General features: G+C 37.7%; 2 protein-coding genes across 3 annotated transcripts; one reads left to right on the top strand and one right to left on the bottom strand.

Annotated features, from left to right (window-relative positions):
* The first annotated feature begins 502 nt into the window (after nt 1-502).
* On the top strand, nt 503-6,529 carry LOC122087314 (myosin-3-like). The gene is made up of 9 exons (XM_042656396.1): nt 503-1,139; nt 1,350-1,550; nt 1,635-1,757; nt 2,011-2,048; nt 2,144-2,243; nt 2,448-4,715; nt 5,041-5,196; nt 5,664-5,806; nt 5,965-6,529. Exons 1-9 carry the CDS (start codon nt 1,062-1,064, stop codon nt 6,209-6,211), a joined length of 3,354 nt encoding a protein of 1,117 aa, XP_042512330.1. The 5' UTR covers nt 503-1,061; the 3' UTR covers nt 6,212-6,529.
* Nucleotides 6,530-10,646: 4,117 nt separating this feature from the next.
* Nucleotides 10,647-12,722, bottom strand: LOC122086010. 2 transcript variants are annotated; one of them, XR_006142309.1, is made up of 3 exons: nt 12,275-12,687; nt 11,911-11,999; nt 10,647-11,802 (listed from the first exon to the last, which is right to left on the bottom strand). XR_006142309.1 is itself a non-coding variant. In XM_042654674.1 (2 exons), exons 1-2 carry the CDS (start codon nt 12,584-12,586, stop codon nt 10,954-10,956), a joined length of 474 nt encoding a protein of 157 aa, XP_042510608.1. In that variant the 5' UTR covers nt 12,587-12,722; the 3' UTR covers nt 10,647-10,953. The 2 variants fall into 2 exon arrangements, 1 of the variants encoding a protein (XP_042510608.1); XM_042654674.1 differs by lacking the exon at nt 11,911-11,999 and having other exon boundaries at nt 10,647-11,115; nt 12,275-12,722.
* Nucleotides 12,723-13,488: the final 766 nt, after the last annotated feature.

The following is a 13,488-nucleotide window of genomic DNA, read 5'->3' on the forward strand; positions in this document are numbered from 1 at the left end:
TTTATGTGAAATTTTAAGTTCAATTCATAGTGTTATCAAAGCGGGATTTGAATAGTTCAGTGTTACAAGTTTGGCTCTGTCAACCCAAGTTTGACTTAAAGAGATTAGGCTGAAATACTCCGATCCTAAAGGCAGGTGGAGATTGAAAATTTCTAACCCTACTTCAAGATTGGGTTGGACAGAAGAATTGCACTCGCCAATGGTAAGGGAAATGAGATTTACCCGAAAATCAAAAAAAGGAAAAAGAAAAAGAAATCTCAATTCAGGTTGCCTTTTTGGAAATTCTAACATAGATACAACGGACACGCTCCAGGCTTATTAGGACGGTTTACTAACAAGGGAAAGAAGTAATATGTCAGCATCATAAGGTTATTTATGTCATTTCATAGATATGCTTCCGACAAGCAATCCGCAGACTTTTTTATTTTTCTTGGTAACGCTATGACGTTTTGAACCCCTTTTTATTTAATCGGATTTTAAATTCATAAAATTATTGGAGAGAAGCTTCTCCTTTAATTTTTATTTTTTTCTTAAAAATTTTATATTTTAATTCGACTCTGAGTCGGCTACACTCAAATCCGACTGTTACAAAGGGAAAAAGGTCAGATCTGATTGAATGATCTCTCTTCCAAGTTCCTACTCTCCAATCCACCTTCACATTCTATGGGTATCTCTGAATCCGATTCTTGAACCTCAATCCAGTCAGTTCTCTTGGAGCTATCTATCTACCTGCAATTACTCTGATCAATTTTCAATTAATTCTCGTTTTCATGCTCTGGTGTTCACCTGCCCTCTCCATTAACAAAGTGGGGTTGAACAGAAAAAGCTGCTTCAGTGTTCCTCATTCTACTCGATTTTCTATTTCACATTTGAGGAGAAACTAAACTAAAATAAACTTCCTTTCGGTGGGGTTTCCGAAAGTACTGAATTAATTGCAGAACAATGGTTATTGTCTGGCATTTGTAGTTGGAAGAAGAAAGACCCAAACTGAAGATCTTCTGGTTGAGAGACCAGATGCTTCGATTTGACAGAGAAATGCCTAACTGAGGCTGTGAGCAAAGATGTTCAAGTCTGCGAGATGGAGGAGCGAGAAGAACAAGATCAAAGCTGTATTCAAACTACAGTTTCAGGCGACTCAGGTTTGTTTTTTTAGATGGCAAAAGGTTATTTCTTGTTTAGTTTTCATTTGCTGGAAACAGTGAGACGGAATTTGGATATTTTAATTTAGTTTATTGTCGAGAAAAGGGGATAATGGAGTCGATAATGCAGGGAAATGTGGTTGGATGTTTTGACTTTAAGAACTTCGAAGGTTCTGATCATGTCTTGTTTGATTTCTCTCTTTATTTCAGGTGCCTCGGTTGGGATGGGAAACTTTGATGGTATCATTGATACCTTTGGATGTTGGGAAACCGACAGTGAAACTGGAGAAGGTGACAATTAAGGATGGGAACTGTCGCTGGGAAAATCCGATCTATGAAACGATAAGATTTGTCCAGGACCCAAAATCAGGAAAACTCAACGAGAAAATTTACCAGTTCCTTGTTACGAATGTATGATCTTTCAGCTCTGGTCCTCCTTTCGTTCTCTTTGTTGAATCTAGTTCGTGTGATCTAATCACTTGCATTCTCTCACAGGGGTCATCCAAAACTGGTCTTCTGGGGGAAGTCTCTCTCGATTTTGCAGATTACGCAGAAGCAATCAAAGCCTCATCTGTTTCTCTGCCCCTTAAAACTTCAGACACTGGCGCAGTTCTGCATGTGAGTCCTCTCTCTCTCTCTCTCTCTCTCTTAAAACTTCATCCGTGTTGTATCATGTATTATCTTCTTTTCTGTTTGGCAGGAGTGAGTTTGTGTATCTTTTTTAGTCATAATTGTCGACTGTTCCCCACAAATTATAGTATAAGAAGGGACAAAAATGAAGAAAGAATTTGATAATTTATCATTGCATTATTTGATTTAACCTTTACTGGTTCAGAGATTCCTAATTTTGTAATTATAATTATTGAGACAGGTTACAATTCAAAGAATAAATGGAGCAAGTGATCAGAGGTGAAGATGAAAGAAATTTTTTTATTTGTTTATTTTCAAAGTCTAGGTGAGTTGGATTGTGAATTTATCTTATTTTGTTTCGAGTGCTTCTGCAGAGAGGTTGAAGACAATGGAGATGTGGCCCAAGACAGGAGCTTGAAAAGCCAGTTAATTAATGGTGATACAGATGAATGCAGAATAAATAATTCTACTGAAGTAAGGTCTCATCTCATCTTCTCTGAAAATGATTTTCTTAAAATGTTTTCCCATCTCATTGCACCTTCTAGCTTCTTGTTCATGTAATCGTAGAGACCAAAACATTTCATTGTATGTATTTCAAACATATGGCCTGCTTTACAATGAGGAAATTTTGGGTTTTGTGATTGTAATTCCCAATATTTATACTAAATTTGTCTACAGGATGGGCCTATTAGTAAGATCACATCTCAGAATACAGAATCCAAGGGAAATATCAGAGCAATTTTGAGCTCTGATTCTATATCAGCGTCAGGTTCAGAGAGCAGCTCCGGACGAAATACCCCGCGAGAACTAGGGTTGAAGAATGACAACACCCATCAGGATCCTACCAGCATCCTGTCATCTCTCAGCCACAGCTCCGAGCCTCAAAAGGCAATATTAAATGGTGATGAGGCTAACCACCAAGAGCACCGAAGGTCAAACACAGAGTGGTCAGTGTGTTCTGCTCCAGATGGAAGTTTAGATGGCTCAACAAGTTCCGAGGACACCCTTCTGAAAGAAAGACCATCACAGGCTTCAGATGTCTCCATTGAAAAGCTCAAAGGTGAACTAGTAGTTTTGGCGAGGCAGGCGGAAGTTTCAGAGCTGGAATTACAGACTCTTAGAAAGCAGATTGTCAAGGAGAGCAAAAGAGGACAGGAACTCTCGCGAGAAGTTGTTAGCCTCAAAGAGGAGAGGGATGAACTTAAAAGAGAATGTGAGCAACTCAATGCCTCAAAGAAACGTTTCGAAGCAGTGAAGGTTTCAAGCATATTGCAGTTTGACAGTGAGGACCCAAGGGCTCTTCTAGAAGAGATCAGACAAGAGCTGAATTATGAGAAAGAACTGAATGCGAATCTTCGTTTGCAACTACAAAAGACACAAGAGTCTAACTCTGAGTTGCTTCTTGCTGTGCAAGACCTAGATGAGATGTTGGAGCAGAAAAATAAGGAAATATCCCGTCTTTCTAACAAGTTGGCAACTAGTGGGAAAGAAGAAGAGTTACAAGCAATCTCTAGAAATGAAATGGATGAGGATGAAGAACAACGGGCACTGGATGTACTAGTCAGAGAGCATGATAATTCCAAGGAAGTAAATTTGCTTGAGCGAAAGGTTATAGACCTGTACAGCGAAATAGAGGTCTACAGGAGAGATAGAGATGAGCTAGAGATGCAAATGGAACAGCTTGCCCTGGATTATGAGATTTTGAAACAAGAAAACCATGATATATCTTCAAAGCTAGAGCAAAGTCAACTGCAAGAACAATTGAAGATGCAATATGATTTCCCAGCCTCTTTCGTCACTATGAATGAACTCGAAGCCCAGGTTGAAAATTTGGAGAAAGAACTCAAGAAGCAGACACAAGAATGTTCAACTTCTCTGGCTACTATAAATGAGCTGGAATCCCGGGTCAAGAGCCTGCAGGAAGAACTAGAGAAGCAGGCGCAAGGATTTGAAGCTGATCTAGAAGCCGTGATACATTCCAAAGTTGAGCAAGAACAAAGGGCCATCCGAGCAGAGGAAGCCTTAAGGAAGACAAAATGGAATAATGCTAACACAGTAGAGCGGATTCAAGAAGAATTTAGACGGCTATCCATACAAATGGCATCTACATTTGAAGCAAATGAGAAGCTGGCAATGAAAGCTCTGAAAGAAGCTAGTGAACTGCGTCTGCAGAAAGAAAATCTGAAAGAAATGCTTTTCAGTGCTAATGAAGAGACAAGATTGGCTAAAGATGATTATGAAGGAAAACTGGTAGAGCTTTCAAAACAAGTGGATATGAAGACAGAAGAAGCAGACCAGATACGGTTGCAACTAGAATATACATCCTCAAAGCTTGAACATCAAAAGAAGCAAGAGGAAGAAAGATTTGATGCTTTCACAAGGGAAATCACAAATCTCAGAGCTGAGATAGAGAGGCTGACAAGAGAGCACAATAGCCTCACAAAACAGGCAGAGCATCAAGAGGAATTGAGAGTTGAGATGGAACAAATGAAGACATCAATAAAAAAAGCAGAGATGATTGTGCAAAAAGGAAATGCGGAACGAGATGAACTGGAGAGGAGAATAGCTTCATTGACAAAGGAAGCTGAGAAATCAATGGAGGAGATGGACAATATGAAGTGTCTCAAGGATGAAAAAGATAAAATGATCAGACTTCTACAATCAGAAGTGGGAAACCTTAGAGCTCAGTATAATGACTTGAAACATTCCTTGTCTAAGGAGGAGCAAGAGAAAGAGAACCTTAGGAAACAGATATTTCATTTAAGGGCTGATCTAAGGAAGAAGGAGGATGCCGTTACTGTTATCGAAAAGAAGCTCAAAGAAAACAGTGGACGAGTTCTGCCATCAGATGGGCCCAAACCAACTTCAAGGAACAATAAATCAGCTCCCATTTCCCGTGGATCTAAGGAGGTTGCTAATTTGCGTGAGAAAATCAAATTGCTCGAGGTGAATAAACAACCATATAAAGTGTATGCCAAAAATATTTCATAGAACTTGTAATGCATAAAGATCAGGTCTGTAAGACCACATAAATATCAAGTTAGTAAAGGACAAAGGTGAGGGAGATCACCCCCCCAAAAAAAAAGAAAAGGAAGATGATTCCTTTTTCATAACTTATACTTATATATTCTGATCATTCTCTGTATTACGACAAAATCTGAATTGTTTCATAGCAAATGTTGTCTAGTTATGTTTGTTACTGATTTTTCTCAGAAAATACAAAGCTATATGATTGAAAGAACTGAACTGACAGTGTTGGTATGTCTCACAGGGACAGATAAAGCAAAAAGAAGCTTCTCTAGAAAAGTCAACCAGTTCATTTTTAGAGAGGGAGAAGGATCTGTGTAACAAAATTGAAGAACTAGAAAGGAGGATGGAAGAGCTCAGCCAGCACGGTACAAGTTTCTGTGAAGAACAATGCCAAAAGGTAAGTAACGATTGGTTTTGTTGCATTATTGATGCACTTTTACTACTCATGTCTGTTGAGTATGTTAGAAATTTGTCCTGTGTAGTTTCTGTTTGGCAACTTTGTATAAACATTGTCTGAAGATGTTTTTGGGATGCAAAAGGCATACCAAGCATATATCAATCTTTCAGATGCACAATTGACGTGTTAATCTTAAGATTACGGGCATAACATAGTTACCTTTTCCAAAAAAAAGAAAAAAACAAAAATAAAAGAAAGAAGAGGGCATCCTACTGTTCCATCATCACAAATATATTTGCAAGGTTTAGAAATGGTCTGACACATAAACAGTTGTCAAATTCTTTCATAGTTAGTGTTTTCCATAGAAATCATCCTGGATCTTATATGGGTCCAATCACTGATGTCTAAAGTTTACATACATGCATACTTTTTAATAACTCAACCAATGTTTCATCTTCAAAATGCAGGAAGCCAAAGATGCTGAGGGGACAAATGCAAATGCTAGCAAGTCTGAAGGAGGAACAAGCTTGGAAGAAAAATTGGAGTTCAGCAATATGAACGCTACTGTGTTCATGTCTGGTCAAAATGGTACTGAAAAACCTTTCATCAGGTACCAGTTGGCCAACTACAATTTAAATTCCTCTAATTTGAGTTTACTGTACCTTTTACTCAAAAGTATCATTATCTATGGAATCCAATCTTGTTAAGAACATGCTTCTTAAGAACTTCTGATGGCAAGCTGTTGGCTATTTCTTTTTGTCTCTACAGCTACAACGAAACTTCATCAGAGAAAGAACTGCTAGTTGCCCCTATCCATAATAGCGATCAAGAGAACCTTTCTGAATTGTTAAGTGAAATCGCATTACTGAAGGAGAGGAACCAATCTATGGAAGGGGAACTGAAAGAAATGCAGGAAAGATACTCAGAGATAAGTCTCAAGTTTGCTGAGGTGGAGGGAGAAAGGCAACAGCTTGTAATGACAGTTCGCAACCTTAAGAATGCTAAGAAGAACTAATTAGCATTCAGTAAATTGGATACCATGTATAGGTGAAGAGCTGGATTTTTAAAGTGGACGATCCAAGCTTCACAATGCCATCCAATAGCGTCAGAAAAAAAAAAAAATTTACGTGTATATCCATTAATTTGTATCTACATTCTTTCTTTGTGAGTATTCTGTTCATGTCCCCCTTTGCTCAAAGCCTATGAAACAGTTTTCTAGGGTAGTTAAATGTGCTCAAGTGGCAGATCCAGTTTCGAAAATGCCATCGGAGTTTTTCATGTAACATGTGTTCTCGTTAATATATTGTTGTCACCATGAGAGTATTCTTATCTACATGAGAAAATATAGATTTGCAAGTACCTTGATAAAAAATGTCATTTAAAATCACAAGAACTAAAGAGGCCTGTTGTCCTACACCTTGTAAGATATTCGGACTATAGAACTGTTAAGGGCTAAAATCATAGTTGATAGTTCCTACTGTCTCAGTATCTGCAAGATTCATCTAGCCAAGCAGAAAAATCTGAAATTTTTTTTTTATGAACTTTTTATGCATAAGGATACATATGAACAAATGTCAGCCTTCTGTTCTGCAACTCTGCATCACCTTTTGGTTATCCTATCATTTTTGGTTGCATTGTCTTGGTTTGAGGTACTTGATTTGAGTCTCATCATAAATTTTTATACAAATATTTCAGCATCAAGTTGACCAGGGTTACTGACATGTTGGAGCATAATTGTAGAAGTGAGTTTGACATAAATGGAGCTGCAATTTGTTCTGGCTGGCACCAATTCTATGGAATCATTATTGGTTGAGCTACACACCAGAAACCTGCTCCAGGTGATGGTAAAGACAATTGACTCTACTATAGTTTTGTAACATAAGCTAGAATTCAATAAAATGATCTGTAATGCAATTTTTTGAGATTTGAGGAGCAATATTTCATTCTGTAATCTTTTCCTTAGATGATAGGACATTTCCATTACTCCAAACCAGCTTACTTTGTGTTTCATTTCCTGTGCTCACAAAAGGGAGAGTCTGCAGTTGGTTTAGTGGAGGGATTTGAATGAAAAGAAACTATCCATAAGTTTAAAGGGAATTCCAATGGAAGGACCTGTCACGCTTTAGTCTTAGTGGGAGCCCATATTGATAGAAGTGAGGCTGACGCCTTCTCATTCTTGGATGAGCTTGGTCATGTGAGACTGCGAGTATCTTCTGCTGCTTCTTTTTTATTATTTTCGTCGGGTAATTTCCTCCTAGATACCAGAAACCATGAAGGATAGATTAATTTTTTCTCTTGGCAACCTTCTCTACATTCCCAGAATACCCAATATAAGAGATTGTAGGGTCGTATGGAAGGGATTTTTTGTGCATCTTGCTCCTTCCCTTGATTCTGTCGAGGGTGATTGTAGTTGCAGTTGTGATGAATGAATAGCATTTTAGAGTGGTGTTTCATTTTTCTCTGGAAATAATAGTCCATTGACATCTCCAGTTGATCCCTTTACTGTTCTCCTTTTCAAGAATTCTCTTTGGCATCTCAATGATAATGTATCCATGTTGGACTCTATATCCAGCTGTGCACAAATGTTTCCCTCCAACTTCTGAATTAGATCTTTTAGGGAACTCCGGATTTCTGAGCCAGAATTGATTTCTAAAGGATGCTGGGAAGGAAGAAAAATCTTTCGTGCCAAATAATAATGTTCTTGAAACTGTAGAATTTTCTGGTGTAGGATTGCATCTCATATCTCGTTCTATTGTTAAGAGATTTGTAGCTTTTGCAATGGAAGAGAATTCATCACCAGTTAATGAACTATTACTAAGATCAATAACTTCATGTTTAAGCCCCGTGCAAATTCTAAGTTCTTACAATTCCAGTCCAAATAATTTCCCATTCAAACCCACTTTCAGATCAAAGAATTGATCACTTAAAGACAAACTGGAACCCTGAACAATATCTAATATCAGGACCTATTGAGGAGATATGCGACTGATATGTGGGACACTCTAGAAGACTTCAGGCTGCCATCCATAGATTGATATTGTGGATCAAGAAGCAACTCCGCTATAGGCATGTCAAGATTGTGAACATCTGTCTTGTATTTTCTCCTTTTCCTTTCACACAGAGTTTTACAGTGACTGTTTCCTGAGTCTGGAGCAGAACATACTGAAGATGAAGTCTGTCATCCCAGATTTGGTTTCCTCTTGTTCCAAAATATCTACATAGAGCACTAAATAGTGCAAGGCTTTCATTTGGGACATGATTAATTCCAAATAGCCTGGATTCTGCAATCATGTGACCAATCAAGAAATTCAACAAGCATGCCCTTCTAAAGACAGAATAGCTGAGAGTTGATTAATTTAGGGAAAGCTAGTAAGGAACAACTCTGCTAGGGTTTCTGATTCAAGCATTTTCAGATATAGGCCTTTTATTTAACTTAGTGGCATATATAATGCAGCTCAAAATGATTTCATCCATTAATTCAGACGAAAATGAGAAGAAGAGTTGTAAATATAATCCCAGGCTAGCTGCAGAAGCATAGATTGCATATGTTAAGCCCATTATGTAAGCAGGAAAGCTGCCTTCACCCTCGAAGATCTGAAAAAAAAATATATCCAGGTTTCATTTCATATTTTATGAAAAATTTCTGTAAATGTCAAGTTACCGAGTATATAGTCCTGAAAAATCACATCAAAGATGGTGAACTCAAATGCAAAAAGAGATTTAGGAGTTCATCAAGACTGTAGATGAAGCACCAAATAAAAAAAAAGAAAAAAAAAAGATTTAGTAGAGAGAGAGAGTGCACCTAGAGTGAACATTTACATTGGTTTGCGATATTGGGAACTGATACATGTGCTGAGTCATTGTTGTATATAGCTAGGAAGGATGAGAGTATCTTTTGAGAAGAAACCCTTGACTTTTACATGATTTGATAGAGATCATCTAATAGATTTCAGTAAAGGAATGAGGCTCAAGTCAAAATATAGGTCAAGGACAAGTTTTATGGAACAGTAATTAGAATTAGAACTACCACTATTAAGACAGGTGAGTTTCCAACACGGGCTCACAACAGTGCAAACATTGAGCTTTTATGGATGAGTGACTAGGTATACAAAGGAAGAGATTCCCTAGTGCCGATGACATAGCTCTGTTTGAAAAAACTAGGGAGAGGGTGAATGACAAGCTTGTAACTATGTAGGGTAGCTTTGAAATCAAAAGGTTTTAATATAAGTGGGAGTCTTGGGCTAGAATATAATGTGGCATCCTAAAAACAGGAATTGATGTGATGGTATAATTAAAGATTGACATCCCTTAGAGCAAGCAACTGATCGAATAATCCTACGAAGTAATATTTAGAGGAGGGTGTTGCTTAAACAGCATGGACAAGTTGAAGAGTGCTTTGGAAACACTGTGATTTATGCATAGGGAAAGCAGCTAGTAGCTGAATAGCAAGACTTCAAAGAGAATTAGAAATGAAGACCTTCTACAACAACATGTAGAAAGATAACAGGAAGTTGACCAAGATAACTTGTTCAGGTAACAAAAACCACTTAAAAAAAAATTATTCAGAGCTATTTCAGTAATTACACGGTATATATATATATATATATATATAAATAACCCTAGATGCTCCTTTTTGCCATGTGATAGGGTCAGGTGAGCTCATCTGGGGATGATGTCGTCACAGACCTTTATTTTTTTTTGGGGGGGGAGTGGGGTAAGGGGAAGAATTGCCTGATAATAAGTTTGTTCATTAGAAATGAAGATCAGTAACTAACATTGATGAAGTATCTATACAGGTGAGTTGAAGGATCTAAAAGAACAAAGCAAAAGCTGAAACAGATGCTTTTGTCTATATATGTGGAAACTCCCAAGTTTTAAAACACTGAATGCAGCCAATATGTACTAGATAATTTTCAAACTCTTATTGCCTAGTTTAATTTTCAAAAGATAATATAGGAGAAAAAAGAATCCAGAAGTCATAATGCAACTCGAGGGAACAAATGAATAGTGCTGTCCTCTTCTCTTTGAACAAGAGGACCTCCAATTATGTTTGTGTTTCAAACGACTCCAAGAGTAATAAATATAATAAACTACTAACCTCAATCACAATATGCCATTACTCTTTAATTTTGTGTTCAAGGTGTATAATGTGTAGGTTTTCAAATCAGATCCTAATAACTGATTTTTGTTTTGTTTGAAACTTGATTTGTTACCATGCAAGTCACAGTCCGAACAGCATTCAGTGGTAGGGAAGTTCCATTTTCTATAATTAGTTACGATGTGTGTACCTGTCAATTTTAAGGGTTACTGTTTCCTAAACCATTATCTGTATTCAAAGCAACACTTATGGCTGTGTCCGTGAAGGATGGCTTCAGAAGTAGTTAATACCAATTTTTTGAGTAGCTAGAATATCATGTGAGCAGTTGAAAAAATTACCAAAATGCAAATGCTGAAATCAGAACTCAACAATGCAAAATATTCATAGCAATATTCTCAACGTACAGAATGATGCAAGAAAAAGCTTCATATGTCTCTGTTATGTTTCTGCAATCATAACATACAAGGCATACTGCTGCACCAAAGATCAGATCTACAGGAAAATTGATCTCACACTCCACAACTTGCAGTCCCTTTTTCTCCATTGCAAGAATCCTTTGGTATGAGCTTCTCTGTGACAAGCATTTCTTTATCAAAATTTTGTCTGTTCACAATAATGATTAATGACCATATCAAGATAAGGTGTGATTGAGTTATCTGCTAGGATTCCATTGCAAATGACACACTGGGAACTGATGTAGACTTGCTGCCATCTTCTACATAATCAGTCGCGTCTGAGGATTCAACACAGTTCAGCTGTTGTTCAAACTTGTGGTCTTCGATGCACCCATAGAGAGTTGAGATTGATTTAGAAATATCCTCCTGGAGCATAAATAGTATCAGTATATTTTATGAAAAGTGCCAATATATTGGATACTTCTGTCTTCTTTATATGCCTTTTTTGTTTTACACCAGTCACCACGTTGTTGTCCTCATGTCAGACACTAACCCCCATGTCCATGGCCTTTCTACCTGGTTTGATGAGGTTCTCTATAACCAAGTTATCAGCAACACTGAAATGAATACTTCAGACTTCTTTGTATCTTAAAAGAAAGGTCGAACAATCGTAATACAAGAACAGAATGTGAATTTACAAGTTCACCAGTATCAAATATTTGAACAAAATATCAATATCAAAGTTATCAACAATACAGATGAAAACTTCCGACTACTTTATGTTTTCAAAGAAAGTCCCAACAATCTAAAAACAAGAACAGAATATGAATTTACAAGTTCCCCATTATCAAATGTTTGAACAGAATATCAATACCACAAACCCCAGCCAGAACCTCTGTTCCGCTCGCTAATGACTAAAAATTAACTCTCATTACCTACCCCCAAAAAATGAAATAAAAGTAAAACCATTGGTATTAACTAAGAAAAGGATTCTCAAGCATATGTTTATTATAAAAGATGTAAATAATCTTTAAATCTTGCCAGATGATTTCCAATTTCCAAAGCTTGGGAGAAGATTTCATCCTCTTTTTGAGAAAAGCGTGCATGCTCCTCCTGTGCAAGGATACAATCAATGAAATAACAAAAATAATTTGTGTAGTTTAAGCAACACAATTAATACATTAAATCCGAAAGTAAGATTCGTCAGAGTAACCACTTTACCAAGAAGCAATCCAGTTCCGGTCTCTCAAGCTGGCTTACTTTGAACCTATTCTTTTCCCCTTGATCAGTGGGCTCCTTTCCCCCCGCAACTGAAAAACAGAATTCCAAACCAAATTTGAACAAACAAAGATTTCCCTTCAAAAAAACTTCTGTTTAACCTTCAGAATTTTGATCTCTACAGCTTCAGATCTACAAGTTATCAGACTGTTTTCTTTGTTGTCATTGTAAAGGAATTCCGCTTCTGGCTAAAAGTGATGCAAGCTCAATTTTCTAAAAGAAATTGCAATGTACAAATTAAAGCAAGACACATCAACCCTAGAGCTACACTTAAGGAAATTGAACATATGACTTAACGCTATTTTACCTTGTCAAATTGAACTACAGTGGCCGCAGTTTGTGGAATTTCTCCGGTTTTTATCGCTATTCGGTTATCAGAGTGAGCATTTTGAATCAGAGTAACATGAATTTGTACATTGTCTACATCAATGGTCTGAGGAACAAATTTCTTCCCCCTCGAAGATGTTCGGGAAATGAGATACTGGTAGATGGATAAAGTTGAGGCTATCAAGCTCCCAGCTCTTCGATCGAGTGTTTCTTTGTCTGAAGCAAAAGCTCTACTTCTTCTTCTTCTTCGTCGAACCAGAATTAGCAAATGAGGGAGAAACAGAGAAACCATAGACCATTTACAGGTTACCGCTAGATCGCTTTAAATAGTGTTGTTGATTCCCAATTTCCTACTAATTGCGCTGTGTGCGCACGACACTCCCCTTCTATTGCTTTCCGCCTCCGCGTAGGAACACGAGAAACGTGAGTCCGATTCGAAATTTTGCTTCTACATGCTTAAAATGAAACCGTCATAAGGCCAACTTAGGGATCTTGGGCGTCTATGACTCCGTACAACGCCAACACAGGGGTGGAGCTGTGGAAGGAAAGCATCTCAAGGATCAGGGTTCGTTGAAATGACAAGTTTGCCGTCATTTCTTCGTACGTTTTCCTTTTTGTCGTTTCAGTTAAAAAAATTTAGTTACTTTAAATCTGTAACCGCTGTGAAACTGTATAAGGAAGTTACTCGACAATGGACATCCATGCATGATTAGTTCCCTGCCAAGTGTACAGCATAAGGTGTTCTACGTGTAAGGGAGGGACACGTTTGAAGTAACGTACACGTGTCTTATGAACAGATGCAAGGTGGCAAGAACAATAATGTGCCTCTGCGCTTTCTCTTTAAAATCATGGAGTTCATCCCCATCCTCCGCTGAGTCTCTCGATTATATCCTCATCTCTGCATCTCTACGTTATACTACAGATAGGTTTCTCTGTGTGTTCATTGTTGAAGGCTAGAAGCTTTCCGTGATCTCTCAAGATGGATTCACAACTGGCACCCGCTCATCAACACACTCACGAAGAAGACCCGCATAGCACAACTCTCCCTGCCGGTAAGAAACCACCGTCCTCAGATGATACTAGTGTTTGTTGAGTTCTTACTCATTTCTTCGTTAATTTGTTGCAGTTATTGAAGGAGAAGATGAACATCATGAGAAGAATTCAATTTTAAAGAAGGTGAAGGCCAAGGCAAAG

This window comes from Macadamia integrifolia, chromosome 8 (assembly GCF_013358625.1).
Source record: "Macadamia integrifolia cultivar HAES 741 chromosome 8, SCU_Mint_v3, whole genome shotgun sequence".
In the NCBI taxonomy this organism is placed as follows: Eukaryota; Viridiplantae; Streptophyta; class Magnoliopsida; order Proteales; family Proteaceae; genus Macadamia; species Macadamia integrifolia.

What these genes read in the sequence shown, in the direction of transcription:
- LOC122087314 (XM_042656396.1), top strand. Translation starts at nt 1,062, where the DNA reads ATGTTCAAGTCTGCGAGATGGAGGAGCGAGAAGAACAAGATCAAAGCT. An exon ending in TACAGTTTCAGGCGACTCAG is followed by an intron (nt 1,140 to 1,349) that starts GTTTGTTTTTTT and finishes TCTTTATTTCAG; the next exon opens with GTGCCTCGGTTGGGATGGGA. An exon ending in AGAAAATCAAATTGCTCGAG is followed by an intron (nt 4,716 to 5,040) that starts GTGAATAAACAA and finishes TATGTCTCACAG; the next exon opens with GGACAGATAAAGCAAAAAGA.
- LOC122086010 (XM_042654674.1), bottom strand. Translation starts at nt 12,586, where the DNA reads ATGGTTTCTCTGTTTCTCCCTCATTTGCTAATTCTGGTTCGACGAAGA. An exon ending in CTGTAGTTCAATTTGACAAG is followed by an intron (nt 11,116 to 12,274) that starts GTAAAATAGCGT and finishes TTTATGCTCCAG; the next exon opens with GAGGATATTTCTAAATCAAT.